This window comes from Macaca nemestrina, chromosome 1 (genome assembly GCF_043159975.1).
Source record: "Macaca nemestrina isolate mMacNem1 chromosome 1, mMacNem.hap1, whole genome shotgun sequence".
NCBI classification, from domain to species: Eukaryota; Metazoa; Chordata; class Mammalia; order Primates; family Cercopithecidae; genus Macaca; species Macaca nemestrina.
Window position 1 is genome coordinate 82,504,038 of NC_092125.1, and position 19,134 is coordinate 82,523,171.

General features: G+C 42.0%; 1 protein-coding gene across 4 annotated transcripts in view; it reads left to right on the top strand.

Moving 5' to 3' along the window:
* The window catches only part of LOC105478304 (cornichon family member 4), a 55,691-nt gene extending 36,942 nt beyond the window's left edge, over positions 1 to 18,749 (top strand). For 2 of the 4 annotated variants that reach the window (XM_071081174.1, XM_011735431.2), the window contains 3 exons: positions 7,286 to 7,398; positions 12,706 to 12,846; positions 17,655 to 18,749. In XM_071081174.1, the coding sequence (XP_070937275.1) occupies positions 7,331 to 7,398; positions 12,706 to 12,846; positions 17,655 to 17,682 (237 nt within the window). In that variant the 5' untranslated portion in view covers positions 7,286 to 7,330 and the 3' untranslated portion in view covers positions 17,683 to 18,749. Of the gene's footprint in view, positions 1 to 1,230; positions 1,300 to 7,285; positions 7,399 to 12,705; positions 12,847 to 17,654 lie in introns of all 4 variants that reach the window. The other 2 variants (XM_071081168.1, XM_071081173.1) reach the window with 2 other exon arrangements.
* The last annotated feature ends 385 nt before the right edge of the window (positions 18,750 to 19,134 follow it).

The following is a 19,134-nucleotide window of genomic DNA, read 5'->3' on the forward strand; positions in this document are numbered from 1 at the left end:
AAGATGAATTTGCAGAGTGGGTTGGAAACAAGAAAGATTGGAAGATAAACCAACAGGGGATAGGGTCGTCTGGATTTCAAATAGAGTGCTGGTTGTGGGCAGGTGAAAGGGGGGAATATGTGAGTAGTATTTGGAAGAAATGATTGCTGGGACCTACAAATGATTGATTATGATATATGAAACAGAAGGTAGAGATAGCTTTCCATATTTTGATCCTGGGCAGATGATACTTGTGTCAGTAACAGAAATAAAACAAATTGGAGGAAAATCAATTTGTGGAGAAAGTGATGAGTTTGACTTTATTTTATTTATTTTATTTTTATGTTTATTTTTGAGACAGAGCCTCACTGTGTCACCCAGGCTGGAGTGGAGTGGCACAGTCTTGGCTCACTGCTACCTCCACCTCCTGGGTTCAAGCGATTCTCCTGCCTCAGCCTCCCAAGTAGCTGGGACTACAGGCGCCCACCAAATCTGCTGCTCAGACTGGAGCGCACTGGTGTGATTATAGTTCAGTGTAACGTGAATCCTGGGCTCTCAGCATTTTGCTGCCTCGCCCTAGCACTACTGCTACTCATAGCTAGCATTACAGGTGCTCTTGCCCAGCTAATTAAAAAAAAAAATTTTTTTTTGTAGAAATGGGGGTGAGGCCAGTGAATCACTTGAAGCCAGGAGTTCGAGACCAGCCTGGCTAACATAGTGAAACCCTGTGTCTACCCAAAATACAAAAAATTAGCTGGGTGTGATGGCGTGCACCTATAATTCCAGCTACTTGGGAGGCTGAGGCACAAGAATTGCTTGAACTCAGGAGGCGGAGGTTGCAGTGTGTTGGAATTACGCTACTGCACTACAGCCTGGGTGACAGAGATGGAGGCCTTGCTATGTTGCCTATGCTGATATTGAACTCCTGCTTCAGGCGATGCCTCAGCTTCCCACAGTGCTGGGATATTTTCCTTTTTTTTTTTTGTAGCCATTGTTTTACCTTTGAGGAACTCAAACTAAATGTTCTGGTTGGGTCAGATTAGATTTGAGCAAAATGGGATTATTTTGTAAAATAATTTGTTGAAGGAACATGAATGGGAAAATTGAGTTGTCTAATGAGCAAACTTTAGGAAACAACTCATTTTTTTCCAAGTCAAATTTAATTCTGCCTTGTAACTGGGATTGCTTTCTGAAACTTAAATACTTAGTTATTATAAAAGAAATATAATAATTCCTTATCTTGATCATCAGATAATTACATTGTCTGATTTAGAATGTGATTACATTAATGCTAGATCATGTTGCTCGAAATTAAACAAGGTAAGACATTTCTTTGCTCATTTTTTGGCATTGAAGCCAGATCATTTTCCATATTTAAGATTATTATAGATAATAGATGTATTTTTTATTTTAGAGTACTTGTTGTCTCTTATTCATTGGAAACTTGATGGAATTGCTGTGTTTTACAATATTTTAGATCATGAAATTATGCTAGAAGATCTGACTTGAAATTTTGTTTCTTTTTTTTTTTTTTTTTTTTTTTGAGACGGGGTCTCGCTCTGTCCCCCAGGCTGGAGTGCAGTGGCCGGATCTCAGCTCACTGCAAGCTCCGCCTCCCGGGTTTACGCCATTCTCCTGCCTCAGCCTCCCGAGTAGCTGGGACTACAGGCGCCCGCCACCTCACCCGGCTAGTTTTTTGTATTTTTTAGTAGAGACGGGGTTTCACCGGGTTCGCCAGGATGGAAATTTTGTTTCTTTACATGTTGCTTGTCTCTTGTTTACATGGATAACATCTTTACTCAGAGTAGGGAAATGTTGGTTATGAGGGTAATTGTTTTTGTCTTCTGTGTCGGAACTCCCTCCTCCCACTCATGGAAAAAAGCTCAGGTCTGTCTTTGGTTGAATGAAAGAAGACCTTTCTTGTATAGTTTACTGAGAAAATATATATATATTTTAATATATGACTCTCTTTATTTTTTGAGAGACAGGGTTTCTTGCGGTGATGATCAGGCTATTCTTGAATTCCTAGGCTCAAGTGATCTGCCTCAGCCTCCTGAGTAGCTGGGACTATAGCGCACGCCACCACGCCTGGCTAATTTTTTTTTTTTTTTTGAGATGGAGTCTTGCCGTGTCACCCAGGCTGGAGTACAGTGGTGTGATCTTGGCTCACTGCAACCTCTGCCTCCCAGGTTCAAGTGCTTCTCCTGCCTCAGCCTTCCCAAGTAGCTGGGATTACAGGCACCTGCCACCACACCTGGCTATTTTTTTTTTTGTATTTTTCGTACAGATAGGGTTTTACCATATTGGCCAGGCAGGTTTCAAACTCCTAACCTCAAGTGATTCGCCTGCCTCAGCTTCCCAAAGTGTTAGGATTATAGGCGTGAGCCACTGTGCCCAGCCACCTGGCTAATTTTTAAATTTTTTTGTAGACTGGGTCTTGCTATGTGACCTAGACTGGTTTTGAACTTCTGGCCTTAAGCAATCCTGCTGTCTTGGCAAAGTGCTGGGATTACAGGTGTCAGCCACCATGCCTGGCCTAAGCTCCATATTTTAAAAATTTTCATCAATTTTGTTTGATTGTTTGAGGCAGAGTCTCACTCTGTTGCCCAGGCTGGAGTGCAGTGATGCGATCATGGCTTACTGCAGCCTTGACCTCCCAGGCTCAAGAAATCTCCTTCCACCTTAGCATCCCACGTAGCTGGGTTCTACAGGTGTGTGCCATCATACCTGGCTAATTTTTAAAATTTTTTTGTAGAGATGGAGTTTCACTGTGTTGCCCAGGCTGGTCTGAAATTCCTGGGCTCAAGCGATCTGCCCTCTTTGGCCTCCCAAAGTGTTAGGATTACAGGTATGAGCTACTGTACCCAGCCTCATGTAGCTTCTTGAGATAAGGTAAATGGCAATTAAATTTTGAGGCCTTCCATGTTTGAAAATGTCTTATCTTTTCAATTGATTCATAGTTGTCAGAGTACAGGGTTCTAGGTTGGAAAAGATTTTTCTTTCAGAAATTTAAAGACACCCCTTGGTGGTCTTCCGACTTCCAGTGTTGTTCAAGTTGGGAAGTATCATGCCATTTTTTTTTTTTTTTTTTGAGACAGAGTCTCGCTCTGTTGCCCAGGCTGGAGTGCAGTGGCGCAATCTCGGCTCCCTGCAAGCTGCACTTCCCAGGTTCACGCCATTCTCCTGCCTCAGTCTCCTGAGTAACTGGGACTACAGGCACCCGCCACCACACCCGGCTAATTTTTTTGTATTTTTTAGTGGAGACGGCATTTCACTGTGTTAGCTAGGATGGTCTCGATCTCCTGATCTCATGATCCGCCTGCCTTGGCCTCCCAAAGAATTTCTTATCTTTTTAATATGATTCATTGTCTCTCTCTCTCTCTCTCTCTGTCTCTCTCTTTTCCTGTCCTCTGGCGAAGTTTTAGAATCTTTTCTTTATCCCTGGTGTTTTGAAATTTTACAGTGCTGTACTGTAAAAACTCTCTATACTTTTATGTTTTTTTGAGACAGAGTCTTTCTCTGTTGCCCAGGCTGGAGTGCAGTGGCGTGATCTCGGCTCACTGCAAGCTCCGCCTCCCGGGTTCACGCTGTTCTCCTGCCTCAGCCTCCCAAGTAGCTGCGACTACAGACACCCACCACCACACCTAGCTAATTTCTTGTATGTTTAGTAGAGACGGGGTTTAACTGCGTTAGCCAGGATGGTCTCCATCTCCTGACCTGGTGATCTGCCTGCCTCAGCCTCCCAAAGTGCTGGGATTACAGGCATGAGCCCCCGTGCCCAGCTTTTTTTTTTTTTGAGACGGAGTCTCGCTCTGTCGCCCAGGCTGGATTGCAGGATTGCAGTGGCATGATCTCACTGCAAGCTCTGCCTCCCCGGTTCACACCATTCTCCTGCCTCAACTTCCCAAGTAGCTGGTGCCTACCACCATGCCTGGCTAATTTTGTTTTTGTATTTTTAGTAGAGACAGGGTTTCACCGTGTTAGCCAGGATGGTCTCGATCTTCTGACCTTGTAATCTGCCCAATGTGCTGGGATTACAGGCATGAGCCACTGCGCCCAGCCCTCTGTGTACTTTTTAAAAGGCCTTTCTCGTTTGTTTTCGACATCTGATAGGCTCTTTCAATATGGGAAATTTTCTTGTATTCGTTCTTTAATGTTTCTTCCCCATCTTTTTTCCCTCCTTCTCTTCCTACAACTTCCACTGACTAGACAATTGATCTGGATTGATCTGCCAATTTTTTCCTTTTTCTTAGTTTTTTCCCTTTGATTTTTTTTTTTTTTTTTTTTTTTTTTTTTGCTGTTTTTATTTCCCTTGCTTTTTCTTCTGAATTTTCTTCTTTTCTTTTTTTTTGAGATGGAGTTTCACTCTTGTTGTCTAGGCTGGAGTGCAGTGGCGCTATCTCGGCTCACTGCCACCTCTACCTCCTGGGTTCAAATGATTCTCGTGCATCAGCCTCCCAAGTAGCTGGGATTATAGGGGTGTGCCACCATGCCGGCTAATTTTTGTACTTTTAATAGAGACGAAGTCTCGCCATGTTGGCCAGGCTGGTCTCGAACTCCCGACCTCAGGTGATCCGCTCTCCTCGGCCTCCCAAAGTGCTGGGATTACAGGCATGAGCCACTGCAACCAGCCTTCTTCTGAATTTTCTAACAAATGTAGCATTTATGCTAAAATGATGATTTTTAAGAGATTTTTATTCTCTTGGTTCATGTTTGACTCCTAGCTCTCTGAGAATACTGATTATAGTATTTTTCTATTTTTTTTTTTATTAAAGATAGGGTCTTTTTCTCTCATCCAGGCTGAGGTACAGTGGCACAATCATATTTCATTGCAGCCTTGAATTTCTAGGCTCAAGCGATCCTCCCGCCTTAGCATTCCAAGTAGCTGGGACTGCAGATGTGCACTACCATGCCTGGGTGATTATAGTATTTTTGAAATTTTCTTCTGCTTCTTATGTTGTATCTGTTTCCATCAAGTTCTTTTCCTTTCTTTTTTTCCCCTACTCTGTCTTTCATTTTGGAGACTTTCTTCAAATTTCTGATATAGGACTGCCTATTCATATTTAAGGGTAAAGCACTAAAATGCTCATTGAAAGCTCTTTGGATGGTCTAGATTTGTTGACTGGTAGACTTCCCTGTCGGGTAATTGTTATCTACCTGGACTTTTGTTGGGGTAGCTGAAATGGCGGTGTTTTGATAGGTGTTTTTTGAGTCATTTACTTTAGAGAAAAATCCTCCAAGCTCCTCCTTGGAGGATATGAGTCTAGTGCCAGTGTGCTGAGAACAAATTCAGGGAAGAGCATATCATTAAGGAGGGAAGAGACAAAAAACAGAGGACTTGGTTGAAAGTCAGTAAACCAAGCATGGTAAGGTTAAGTCTTGCTTCCTGAAACATATTTCACGCCAGATACAGTGGCTGACACCTGTTCCCAGTACTTTGGGAGGCCAAGGAGGGAGAATCACTTGAGCCCCAGGGGTTCGAGACCAGCTCTGGTAACACAGGGAGACTTCTTCTCTACAAAAATGAAACCAGAGAGAAAAAAAAAAAAAACGTGTTTCAGGTCTGTGTCTGTGTAAAACAAAGATGATTGCAGTTTACAGTCAGAAATCCAGAGACTGAAGGCTATAGCTTTAGGGATCTTATATGGATCAGAGAGTATTAGTATCACATCAGCTGACATTTTATTGAGTGCCTACTTTGCATGTGGCTTACACGTTATTTCATCTAACTCTCTACAACAACTTCGTGAGGTAGGTATTACGTGTATTTTACAGATGAAAACATTGTGGCTTAGAGAGGGTAACTTTTCCAAAGATTGCACAGCTAATAAATAGGAGATAGCATGAGTTCCATTCCAGATTTGTTTGACTTTGTAGCTCATACTTGTGAGAATTATGCAATCAACTAGAACTTTCCAATATGTAATAGCATTTTAAAAAGTATAGCCAGCCGGATGCGGTGGCTCACGCCTGTAATCCCAGCACTTTGGGAGGCTGAGGCGGGTGGATCATGAGGTCGAGAGATCGAGACCATCTTGGCCAACATGGTGAAATCCCGTCTCTACTAAAAAATAAAAAAATTAGCTGGCATAGTGGCGGGCGCCTGTAGTCCCAGTTACTGGGGCTGAGGCAGTTGAATCGCTTGAACCCAGGAGGCGGAGGTTTCAGTGAGCCGAGATCGTGCTACTGCACTCCAGCCTGGTGACAGAGCAAGACTCCGTCTCAAAAAAAAAAAAAAAAAAAAAATATATATATATATATGTATATATGTGTGTGTATATATGTGTGTGTGTGTATATATATGTGTGTGTATATATATAACCAAGTTGATTGCAAATTAGGTTTATGGCCCAGAAAAATCTCTACTTCTTTATTTACCAATTTTTTTTAACCAAATATTACCTTTATTTACCAAATATTCTTTATTTACCAAAAAATTATCCAAAATCTAAATGCAAGAGGTCTGAGGTCATTATGCCTGGGCTTATACTGTATTGCTCTGCCACTATTTAGCTGTGTAACCTTAGGCAATTTACCTAACCACTCTGAGTTTTATTTTCCTCATTTCTGAAAGTGAGGCATGCCAGTTTCTTTCATTAAATGTTAACTTCCACTGAAAGAAGTTAACTTTAATTAAAAATCTGTACTCATAGGAAAGGAAGGCTGTTGGTGAATTGAGAACCCTGCCACAAAAGTTGTTGATGCATGAGAACTAGAACATTACAAGTCAACAAAGAGTATAGGGAAGGGCATGGAGCTCTGTAAAGCCAATAGGCCAGGATTCTGGCATGCTGGTTCATTATTGTATTTGGTCAACTTTGAGCTCTAATTGTAAGCTTTTACATTTTTTTTTTCTTTTTCTCTGAATATGAAATGGTTTCCTTGGGATTCTGGAGATTGGAAAATGTTTAATGTTGCTATTCTGACGTGAAAGGCAACATGTGTATGGCTATCAACCATCCTAAATTAGCTAGGGGCTTTGGCATAGATACTAGAATGGGAAGTAAACAATACTCTACTTTTTCTCTAGTTCTCATTCAAACCTGCTTAATGAATGAACCTAAGCCTTTGCTTAGGATAAAAAGTAATTGAAATTTAAGTGCTTTATTTTTAAGCTGTGCCCTGATGTATTTGCATGGGATACAAAGTTATAGCAGTATGCAAATCTGGGACATGTGAGTCTAAAAATAATCTTGAAACAGTAGCTTGTAAATTCTCTGTACGTTCATTGATTTAGTTTCAAATAACATTGTATAGTCAGGAAGGACATAGCAGTGAGATGTAATACCGTGTTCTTCTATTGCAGTGGGTAATTCCAGAATTGATTGGCCATACCATTGTCACTGTATTAATGCTCATTTCATTGCACTGGTTCATTTTCCTTCTCAACTTACCTGTTGCCACTTGGAATATATATCGGTGAGTACAATTTTAGTTTGGTGTCAAGGCAGTTAAAAAAATTTTTAAAAAGATGTTTTTTTTTTTTCAAGACAGGATCTTACTCTATTACCCAGGCTGGAGTGCAGTGGTGCAATCTCAGCTCACTGCAATTTCTGCCTCCTCAGTTCAAGCGATTCTCCTACTTCAGCCTCCCGAATAGCTGGGACTACAGGCGTGCACCACCACGCCTGGCTAATTTTTGTATTTTTACTAGAGACAGGGTTTAACCATGTTGGCCAGGCTGGTCTTGAACTCCTTACCTAAGTGATCCTCCTGCCTCAGCTTCCCAAAGTGCTGAGATTATTTATAGGCGTGTCCCAAAAAAAGGTGTTTAATAGCTTTCTTGTTGTTATTGTTGGAGATGGCGTCTCACTCTGTCACCCAGGCTGGAGTGCAGTGGCTTGATTTCAGCTCACTACAACCTCTGCCTCCCAGGTTCAAGCCATTCTCCTGCCTCAGCCTCCTGAGTAGCTAGGATTCAGGTGCCTGCCACAATGCCTGGCTAATTTTTGTATTTTTAGTAGTCAGGGTTTCACTGTGTTGGTCAGGCTGGTCTCAAATGACTGACCTCAAGTGATCCTCCCACCTCTGTCTCCCAAAGTGCTGGGATTACAGGCGTGAGTCACAGTGCTGGGCTGGAAGTACATTTAAACGCTGCAAATTAGGGCTGGGCACAGTGGCTCACGCCTGTAATCCTACCACTTTGGGAGGCTGAGGTGGGCAGATCACGAGGTCAGGAGATTGAGACCATCCTGGCAAACACGGTGAAACCCCATCTCTACTAAAAATACAACAAAAAAAATTAACTGGGTGTGGTGGCGTGCGCCTGTAGTCCCAGCTACTTGGGATGTTGAGGCAGGAGAATAGCATGAACCCGGGAGGTGGAGCTTGAAGTGAGCTGAGATCAGGCCGCTGCAACCAGCCTGGGTGACAGAGCAAGACTCTGTCTCAAAAAAAAAGAAAAAAAAAAAAAGCTGCAAATTAGGTAACTAATCAACATTTTTGACTTAATAAATTTAGGAAGTTTGTTCAAAGTGAGCTCAATGGAAACCCTGACTGTATATAATTTTATAGTTGGGCTGTTATACGTAGCATACTTTCTTGTGAAGACCGCTGGGATAATCTTGACAAGCCTGCAATTGTTATATTAGTGGGTTGCTGCTTTACTACATTTTTAGGTTTTATTTATTTTTATTTATGTCTAGTTTTTTGGGACAGAATCATTCATTGGCTGATTTTTAAGTATGATGTTGTAAAGTGCAGTTAGAATAAAAAGAACATGGGAAAAAATAAAGTAGGGTTTGGAGGAAGATGGGATGCATATGAAAAGATAATGGCAGCAGTAGAGATGAGGGAAGGAGTGGATATGGGGGAATGATTTTATAAAGGTCATTAAACTAGAATCTGAGTAAGGGAAAAGCTTTAAAGTATCTGTGTCTCTTTTATAGAGGGTGGGTATCCTGGGGTAGAATTTTTTGTTTTCTTTTTCTTTTTTTAATATACTGAACATGGGTTCTGAATTTTTTTTTTTTTTTTTTTTTTAAGAGACGAAGTCTTGCTATGTTGCTCAGGCTGGAATGCAATGGCTGTTCACAGGCGTGATATAGTGCACTACAGCCTTGAACTCCTGGGCTGAAGCGATCTTCCTACGTCAGCCTTCTGAGTAGTTGGGACTACAGGTGCATACCACTGCGCCTGGCCTCTTTCAAGCTTAATAGTACTCTCCCATGATCAGTTCCATAGACCAGTGCCCTCAAGTGAGCTCTGAGCTGGAAACACAGATTACTTGCATTTCTGCTGAGGGCTAGTCCCAGGCAGACTTTTAGCACAGCTAAGTCTCCCTGTAGTTTCACTAAGTGAAACACAACTTTGGGAGTGAGAATGGGAACTCGAACCTTTGAGAATGTGGATCTTAATGTTATACCAGCCCATCCTGTCAGTCATCTCTACTAAGAATGAAAACCTGCTAGAAGAGCCAGCTTTGGCATGGCTTCTTTGTAGATAGTGGTAAAAGGCTCTATGAAGTCAAGTCCAAAGATTCTTTTTTTAGGCCGGGCATGGTGGCCTACGCCTATAATCCCAGCACTTTAAGAGCCTGAGGTGGGTGGATCACCTGAGGTCAGGAGTTCAAGACCAGCCTGGCTAACATGGTGAAACCGCATCTCTACTAAAAATACAAAAATTAGCCGGGTGTGGTGGCATGTGCTTGTAGTCCCAGCTACTTGGGGGGCCGAGGCAGGAGAACTGCTTGAACCTGGGAGGCGGAGGTTGCAGTGAGCCGAGATTGCACCATTGCACTCCAGCCTGGGCAACAGAGTGAGATCCAGTCTCAAAAAAAAAAAAAAAAAAAAAAACACCGAAGATTCTTTTTTTGATATAATTGTAAAGACAAAGATCATGTATATTTATTGCCCTGGTAACTGCAGTGACAGGTTGGCTGTCTGCTGGTCACAAGTTTACCTCTATTTAAAAAGATTTAAAAAATCAACAGATTGATTATTTGCTATTTTCAGACCACTGTACTTTATGCTGTTGGAGATAAAGTACAGTAGTCCACAGGACAAAGAGGCAAAATACCTAGGAAGTGGAATCACTTGAGTCATATAGTAACTCTATATTTACCCTTTTGAAGAACTGCCTGAGTGTTTTCAGAAGCAGCTGCACTTTTTTTCTTTTCTTTTTTTTTTTGAGACAAAGTCTTACTCTATTGCCCAGGCTGGAGTGCAGTGGCGTGATCTTGGATTACTACAGCCTCAACCTCCTGGGCTCAAGCGATCCTCCCACCTCAGCCACCCAAAGTGTTGGGATTACAGGCGTGAGCCACTGTGCCCAGCCATAGCTGCACTATTTGACATTCCCACAAACTGTGTATTGGGGGTTCCATTTTCTCTACATCCTTGCCAACACTTTTTATTGTGTGTGTCTTTTTTTTTTTTTTTTGATGGATATAAAAAAAATCAAAAACTGTCTTTGATATTTTTTTCCTGCCCTAGTAGAATACAGCTGTGAAGTTCCACTGCCTGTTATAAGCATTAATATATGTGCCTCAGTGACCATCCCACTCGTGGTCTTTGGGGAATCATACCACTAGCAGCAGCTCTCAGCAACTTTTATCCAAATTGTGCTGATCTGTCTTGGCAATAAGTAATTTAGGTGTGATGCTCATTCTCCAGCATGCTAAATGGTCTGTTACGGTAAAGTTTTATCAGTCTTCTAGTTATAACACACTGGAAGTAAGAATTAATATGAAAGATTGGCTGTCAGACACTGGAAACCTTATATAGTCCTATTTTAGATTATTCCTGTGTGTTTTAGAGGTGAGCACAGTGGCTCACTCCTGTAATCCCAGCACTTTGGGAGGCCAAGGTGGGAGGATCACCTGAGGTCAGGAGTTCAGGACCATCTTGGCCAACATGGGGAGACCCCATCTCTACTAAAAATACAAAAATTAGCCGGGTGTGGTGGTGTTGGGCACCTGTAATCCCAGCTACTCAGGAGGCTGAGGCAGGAGAATTGCTTGAATCCAGGAGGAGGAGGTTGCGGTGAGCCGAGATCGTGCCACTGCACTCCAGCCTGGGCAATAGAGTGAGATTATGTCTAAAAATAATAATAATAGTAAACTGAAAAAAGTATAATTGGATTGTTTGTAACACAAGGATAAATGCTTGAGGTAATGGATACCCCATTTACCCTAATGTGATTTTTTTTTTTTTTTTTTTTGAGACGGAGTTTCGCTCTTGTTGCCCAGGCTGGAGTGCGATGCTGCAATCTTGGCTCATTGCAACCTCTGCCTTCCGGGTTGCAGAGGTTGTGGGATTACAGGCATGCGCCACCACGCCTGGCTAATTTTGTATTTTTAGTAGAGATGGGATTTCTCCATGTTGGTCAGGTTGGTCTCGAACTCTCAACCTCAGGCGATCCTCCTGCCTTGGCCTCCCAAAGTGCTGGGATTGCAGTCATGAGCCACTGTGCCTGGCCTTACCCTGATGGTATTATTACACATTGCATGTCTGTATCAAAATATCTCATGTAACCCATAAATATATGTACCTACTATGTACCCCCAAAAATTAAAAATAAAAATCTAAAAAGGAAAAAAAAGGAGACAGCTAAGTAAGTGGTGGTAGAAAGAAAGACTGGACAAGGGTTTGATGGACTGGCTGTGAAAGATGAAGAGAGAAGTCCCAGTTGGGTAAGAGGAAGTTTTTAAGGACCACCAAGAAAATGGTGACACTCTTATTAGATAACCTAGAAATTAGACAAGGATGAGATGTTATCTGGATATTCAAATGAAAGTACCTTCTATTCAGCTATAGTTGGGCTACTGGGGTTTTAAGGAGAATTTCAGATTTGTGGAACTCAGAGAATCCTTTGCATTTCAAAGAAGTGATAATTGAGAAGCTATGTGACAAGTGAGATATCTAAGGTTGTACTAGAAGAAGCTTAGACGTGAGAGCAGGAAGAATTCATGGACAGTGCTAGGTTAGGACATATATGTTACACAGATGACACAGTCTGGATGTTGAAGCCCAGACACTTAAACTGATTGATCCTCTCAGAGTAACCTAACTTCCTTAATTTCCCTATTTCCATAATGAAGTTTCTAAGAACTTAATAAAATTGGTTTGGGTTTGGAGCCTCCTTTAACCTTTGTCTAATGGAAAAGGGCTGTAGATATGACTGGTATGGTAGTTTTCTACAGATGAGTAAAAGGGTTTCAGTGCATAAAATACCCTTATCTGGAATGTTACTGTATTTTATTTTAGAGGGCAGAAAATTAGCAGTATTGTAACTTTCAAAAGGAAGCTAAGTGGCAGCCCATGACATTATCATACTACTCTGTCCATATGTGGTATGAATGTAAGGTTGCTATGATTGGCTCACTTTTTTTTTTTTTTTAGATGGAGTTTTGCTCTGTCACCCAGGCTGGGGCTCAGTGGTGCAATCTTGGCTCACTGCAACCTCTGCCTTCCGGGTTCAGGTGATTCTCCTGCCTCAGCTTCTCCAATAGCTGGGATTTCAGGTGCCCACCACCATGCCCAGCTAATTTTTGTATTTTTAGTAGAGACAGGGTTTCACCATGTTGGCCAGGCTGGTCTTGAACTCCTGAGCTCAAGTGATCCACCTGCCTCAGCCTCCCAAATTGCTGGGATTACAGGCATGAGCCACAGTACCGGGCCTGACTGGTTCACTTTTAAAAGTCGATTATTGTTGGCTACTTATATTTGAATACTTATGCCTGTGATTTGATTTTCCTTCTAATGTGTGTGTCCTTTAATTTATCAGATACATTATGGTGCCGAGTGGTAACATGGGAGTGTTTGATCCAACAGAAATACACAATCGAGGGCAGCTGAAGTCACACATGAAGGAAGCCATGATCAAGCTTGGATTCCACTTGCTCTGCTTCTTCATGTATCTTTATAGGTGAGTTTAAAATCCTAGTATTTTTCCTAGATGCAATATTTGCTTTTGAAAGGTGAGATATTACTATACTGTAGGATTGTGCATTGACATTGTGGAACTTTTGGGGATTATGTAAATTCCTTGTGGCTGTGTAGATTATTTATGTATGTCATTGAATCGGCTTTCTGTCTGAACTACAGTAGATCTGCCCTGTGGCATCTTAGTTATGCCTTAGCTGTTGAGGCTATCAATATGCTTAAAACTGGGCACGGTGGCTCACGCCTGTAATCCCAGCACTTTGGGAGGCCCAGGCAGGCAGATCACCTGAAGTCGGGAGTTCGAGACCAGCCTGACCAACATGGAGAAGCCTGTCTCTACTAAAAATACAAAATTAGCTGAGCGTTGTGGCGGGTGCCTGTAATCCCAGCTACTCGGGAGACTGAGGCAGGAGACTCAGTTCAACCTGGGAAGCAAAGGTTGTGGTGAGCCGAGAATGCACCATTGCACTCAAACCTAGGCAACAAGAGTGAAACTCCATCTCAAAAAAAAAACTGTCTTTGATATTTTTTTCCTGCCCTAGTAGAATATAGCTGTGAAGTTCCACTGCCTGTTATAAGCATTAATATATGTGCCTCAGTGACCATCCCACTCGTGGTCTTTGGGGAATCATACCACTAGCAGCAGCTCTCAGCAACTTTTATCCAAATTGTGCTGATCTGTCTTGGCAATAAGTAATTTAGGTGTGATGCTCATTCTCCAGCATGCTAAATGGTCTGTTACGGTAAAGTTTTATCAGTCTTCTAGTTATAACACACTGGAAGTAAGAATTAATATGAAAGATTGGCTGTCAGACACTGGAAACCTTGTATAGTCCTGTTTTAAATTATTTCTGTATGTTTTAGAGGTGAACATGCCATCTTTTCCTTTATCCATCATAGATGCCTAGAATAGAGCAAAGGAGAAACAAAATTCCTGTGTATATGATTTGATTAAACCTTTGAAAAGCTAGAAGTCAGGCTTAACCTTTGTATGAAAGCTTTAATTAGATAATTTTTGTTTTTCCCCCTTGGTAGAGTTTAATTTTTCACACAGGCATAAGGACTATTAGGAAAAATTTAGTGTTGAAGTAAACTTCTACCACTCAGAAAATTCTTGATTAGAAACTGCATAGAGATAGCAATTTTTTCATTTGTTTTCTTTGTTTTGTTTTGTTTTTCGAGGCAGAGTCTCGCTGTGTCACGCAGGCTGGAGTGCAGTGGTGCAATCTCAGCTCACTGCAACCTCTGCCCCCCAGGTTCAAGCGATTCTCCTGCCTCAGCCTCCCAAGTAGCTGGGACTACAGATATGTGCCACCATACCTGGCTAATTTTTTTTTTTTTTTTTTTTTTGTATTTTTAGTAGAGACGGGGTTTCAGGACATGAGCCACCGTGCCCGGCTGAGATAGCAGTTTTTAAAAATTGCTATTTTGTTTGAAATAGTTTAGAAGTCAGAACCATTTTAGCCTCTTCCTGACAAAGCCCTTCACTGTGCTAAATCCACCCATTAGTGGATTAGATTAAAATTGGAGTTTAGATAGTTTTCTTTTCACCATTCATCTTATTTGCTTTTCTGTATTTTAAAAACTAGATCAGGGCCGGGCGCGGTGGCTCAAGCCTGTAATCCCAGCACTTTGGGAGGCCGAGACGGGCGGATCACGAGGTCAGGAGATCGAGACCATCCTGGTTAACACGGTGAAACCCCGTCTCTACTAAAAAATACAAAAAACTAGCCGGCCGAGGTGGCGGGCGCCTGTAGTCCCAGCTACTCGGGAGGTGGAGGCAGGAGAATGGCGTGAACCCGGGAGGCGGAGCTTGCAGTGAGCTGAGATCCGGCCACTGCACTCCAGCCTGGGTGACAGCGCGAGACTCCGTCTCAAAAAAAAAAAAAAAAAACTAGATCAGAAAAAGCACACTGGTATCAGTTTCTGGTTCTCATACCCTACCTCATTACTAATATGCTTAGTTTTTAATCCAAGTATCAAAGATGATGAATAAGGAGCAAAAAAAGTTTATGAGAACATAATGAGGCACCTGTTCTTGTTTTTAATACTTTTGTATCTTTACTGTCATATATGTTCTCTTATATTTGTTTCTGAAGAGACAAAAAACAAGCTGGTATTGGCTTAGCTAAAGTTATCCTTTTTTCATCCTCCCCACCTCTGCGGTTTCATGCTGTTGGAAAGTAAACTAGAAAAGGCATCCCCTGGGGGCGGTGCTGTAGGTACAGCCCATGTAGTCATACTCTGGGGAGGAAATTTAGGCTTGGAGAGCAGTATCTTGCTTTGTAGACTCAAAAGTCTTAGGATTTAAAAATGTATATGAGTTTCTGAACTCTTAGTCATTGAATTTAAAGTAGTGGAGAGTTGGACTGGAGGAATTAAGATGTAATTTGGGGGCAGGTTTAAGATACTGTTCTTTATAACTAAATAAAAGATAGGCAACTCATGTAACTGTTTTGCCTGGGCAGGTGTGTACTTCACTGGCTGTACCGTTTTCTTTTCTCTCTTCCCTTCCTTTCCTTTCCCTATTAGCCTGTTATTTTCAGCCACATTGCTATTGCCTTACCCTTTGATGTTACATATAGTTCAAAGGGTCAGAAGGTATCCTTGTAGCACTTTTCTCTTGGTTTTTGGTTGCTGTTTTTAAACAGTGGTTTTGCTGTTAATACCAAGTCATTAGCTTTTGATTGCAGAGATTTTATGCTACTTGTCTTTGTATCTAACACCTACCACACTCTGCCTAATTCCTTACGCCTAGTTGACATTTCAGGGCTTGTTGAATACAATTAAAGTTTTGAAAAAATGCTCATCTTCTTTAGAGAATAGGGGAATCCATGCTTTTGGTTTTTTGACTGGGTGCTAGCCTAGTGGAATGTGGGCTCCATCACTTACATTGTGGCCTGGGGCCAGTTTCGTTTCTTTCTTTTTTTTTTTCTTTTGAGGCGGAGTCTCACTCTGTCCCTCAGGCTGGAGTGCAGTGGCACGATCTCAGCTCACTGCAGCCTCCCCCTCCCGGATTCCAGGGATTCTCCTGCTTCAGCCTCCTGCATAACTGGGGTTATAGGTGCACTCCACCATGTCCAGCTAATTTTTGTATCTTTAGTAGATCTGGGGTTTCACCATGTTGGTCAGGTGATCCACCTGCCTTGGCCTCCCAAAATGCTAGGATTACAGGCCTGGGCCACCACACCTGGCCTGGGGCAAGTTTCTTAACCTCTCTGAGCCTCAGTTTCTGATCTGAAAGGGGGATATTAATGATATTAATAGTACCTACCTCATCACAGGGCTGGGCGCGGTGGCTCATGCCTGTAATCCCAGCACTTTGGGAGGCCGAGGAGGGTGGATCACGAGGTCAGGAGATTGAGACCATCCTGGCTAACACAGTGAAATCCCATCTCTACAAAAAATTAAAAAATTAGATGCAAGTGGTGGCAGGTGCCTGTAGCTCCAGTTACTCAGGAGGCTGAGGCAGGAGAATGGCATGAACCCAGGAGGCGGAACTTGCAGTGAGCCAAGATCACGCCACTGTACTCCAGCCTGGGCGACAGAGCGAGACTCCGTCTCCAAAAAAAAAAAAAAAAAAAAAAGCTGGGTACGGTGGCTCATGCCTATAATCCCAGCACTTTGAGAGGCCAAGGCGGGCGGATCACAAGGTTAGGAGATCAAAACCATCCTGCTAACACGATGAAACCCCGTCTCTACTAAAAATACAAAAATTAGCTGGGAGCAAGACTCCGTCTCAAAAAAAAAAAAAAAAAATAGTCACATTTTAACGTGGACTAAGTGAGATAATACATGTGAGACACTTAGGTTTATGCTGACCCATAGTAAACTCTCAAAAATCTTTTAAAAATATTAGCTACTATCATTAATTTTTACCGTGCATTGAGTACATTTAGTATGGTTGAGTTTGGACAATTGTTTATACCATTAGTGATGTAAGGATATTTCTGTGTATTTTGATTTCAGCAGAGCAAGGCTGATCCCAGTATTTCAAAGGAAAGGATGGTTTTGTTATTGTTAACTGTCAGTGTTAGTGGCGTAGCATTTATTAGGTGGCTGCTGTGTGTCAGACATTGCGTACAGCATTGCAAGCGACACAAAGGAGCAGCACAGAATCCCTACAGTAAAAGCTTGGAGCTTGGTCATTGCAGGCTCAGGTGCTAGTAGAACATGAAAGTGGTGGTGCCTGGGCCCTGCTCTCATCTCAGAGTTGCTCACAGTCCAGTGGTAGAGACAACATGTAAGCCATAGCAGCAGGAAGAAGAGCTGTGGAAGGAGGCTGTGCAACTGCCCTGGGCTGAGAGGCCAGCTTCCCTAGCGAGGTGCCGTAGAGCTAGTCACAAAACCTGAGTAAGAAGTTACTGCTTTGATGGAGTGTTGGGATGGGGAGAAGAGGTTCCAGGCGTTGGCATAGAACAGTATGTATCTGGCTAGAGAATTTAGAATTTTTTTTCTGGACATAGGTGTTTTTTTTGTTTTGTTTTGTTGTTTTTTTTAACTGACTGAGCTAGGTTTTTGTTTGTTTGTTTTTTGTTTTTTTTTAAACTATAGCCTAACATAGGTTTTAAGTTATACTTCCCCTAACTCCCCACCCCCAGTCACTCTTTTTTAGTGAAAAAGTTTGGACATGAAAGATCCTGATATATTCTTTCCTTTGGGTATGAATGATTGTCTTTTACTCAAATGATTGTTCCTTCATGGACCTTAGGGACGCAAGTCTGGACAAACCAGGCTCTGGAGGAACATTCCTGTGAACACATCAGTAACATTAATTTCTTCTTTCCACAGTATGATCTTAGCTTTGATAAACGACTGAAGCTGGAGAAGCCGTGGTCGGAGTCAGCCACACTACAGTGCACAGCTGAGGAGCCAGAGACTTCTTAAATCATCCTGAGAACCGTGACCATAGCAGTATCTATTTTCCTCTTTGAACAAAAAACTATTTTTGCTGTATTTTTACCATATAAAGTATTTGAAAACTATGAATTGAGTTTCTGTAGATTTCTAGTTCTCAACTTTAGCCTGAATGCCAACACTTGAAGGTGTTTTTCATCATCTGTATGTCGAAGGTGGTTATTTGTATGTAGGAATGGGACTGCCATCCCAGCTTTGCATGCCAAAGAAATAAAGAACACACTTTAAAGGGCAAACTGAAGAGATGAGCGAGCAAAGAAAGGTGCCCTTCAGGTCTACTGAAAAGTTAGAGTACAAAGAACACTGTTGATCTGGACAGAAGAAGAAAAATTTAATTACCCTTTTTGCCTGTGTTGTGGCAACTTCATTTAATATGGTTTAAATATGTATGAGACTGTCAGCTAAAAGTCTTTTCACAAGAATGTCAACAGAAAATGGCATTTCAAAATATATATATTTCTTTGTACAATTTGTGAAATCTTATAAGCCATTTTCCCCAGGTACAATGTAGTTCCTGCTGATAGAAAGGAAATATTTTGTCAAGAGCTTTCATTTAAAAGCCACTACCTCCATAATCACCCCCAAACCCAGAAAATCCCCACTGGCTCTTGCCAGTCTGGTTTTCGTATTGTAGTTTTTCCAATTGTATTTGATCTCCCTGATAATGTATTTTAATGTGTTTGGGTAGAAGATGCCAATCAGGTTGGAAGCAGGAGTAGTCATTCACTGTTCGTGAAATTGAGCCTTTTGGTGCGCCACGTGGTGCCAGATTAACCCTTCTATCCTTCTGCACTGACCACGTTGTGAGTTGGGAGACCAAATACAAGCCATTTCATGGACATAGCAATACACAACAAAACTCTGTTCCTTGGAGCTATATTGTAAACTCTTGCAGTTGGGAGAGGAGTTCACCTCCTCAGCTGTTTGCCAGCTCTTACAGGGTAAAATAAACCTGGCAATTTATCCTCAGTCCTAGTTTGTGCTTTAATGTTGCTATCTTAATCACTGGCATTTGGGCAAAACATGACTGTTCAGTGGGAGAATCCAAAGGTATTATTCACTCTAGTTGAGATATAATTGGGTAGCTAAACAGGGCGTGTGGTCCCCAAAAGATTAAAGGTTGCATGTCCCTTTAGTCCTGGACTAGGTCTAGCCTTGGCAGAAGCAAAGGAGCCACTAAGCCAAACTCCCTGTACAGACAGACCATGTTTCAAGGCTGGAAGTAGTGCCATGGCAATACACAAAAGTAACGGTGAAATGGTAGGCAAAGTGAACTTGGCTCTGTTGGGCTCTTTGGGGGTCACAGAAATTGCTCCTTGTGGTAATCTTATATTTCTGTCTCTGTTAGGCACAG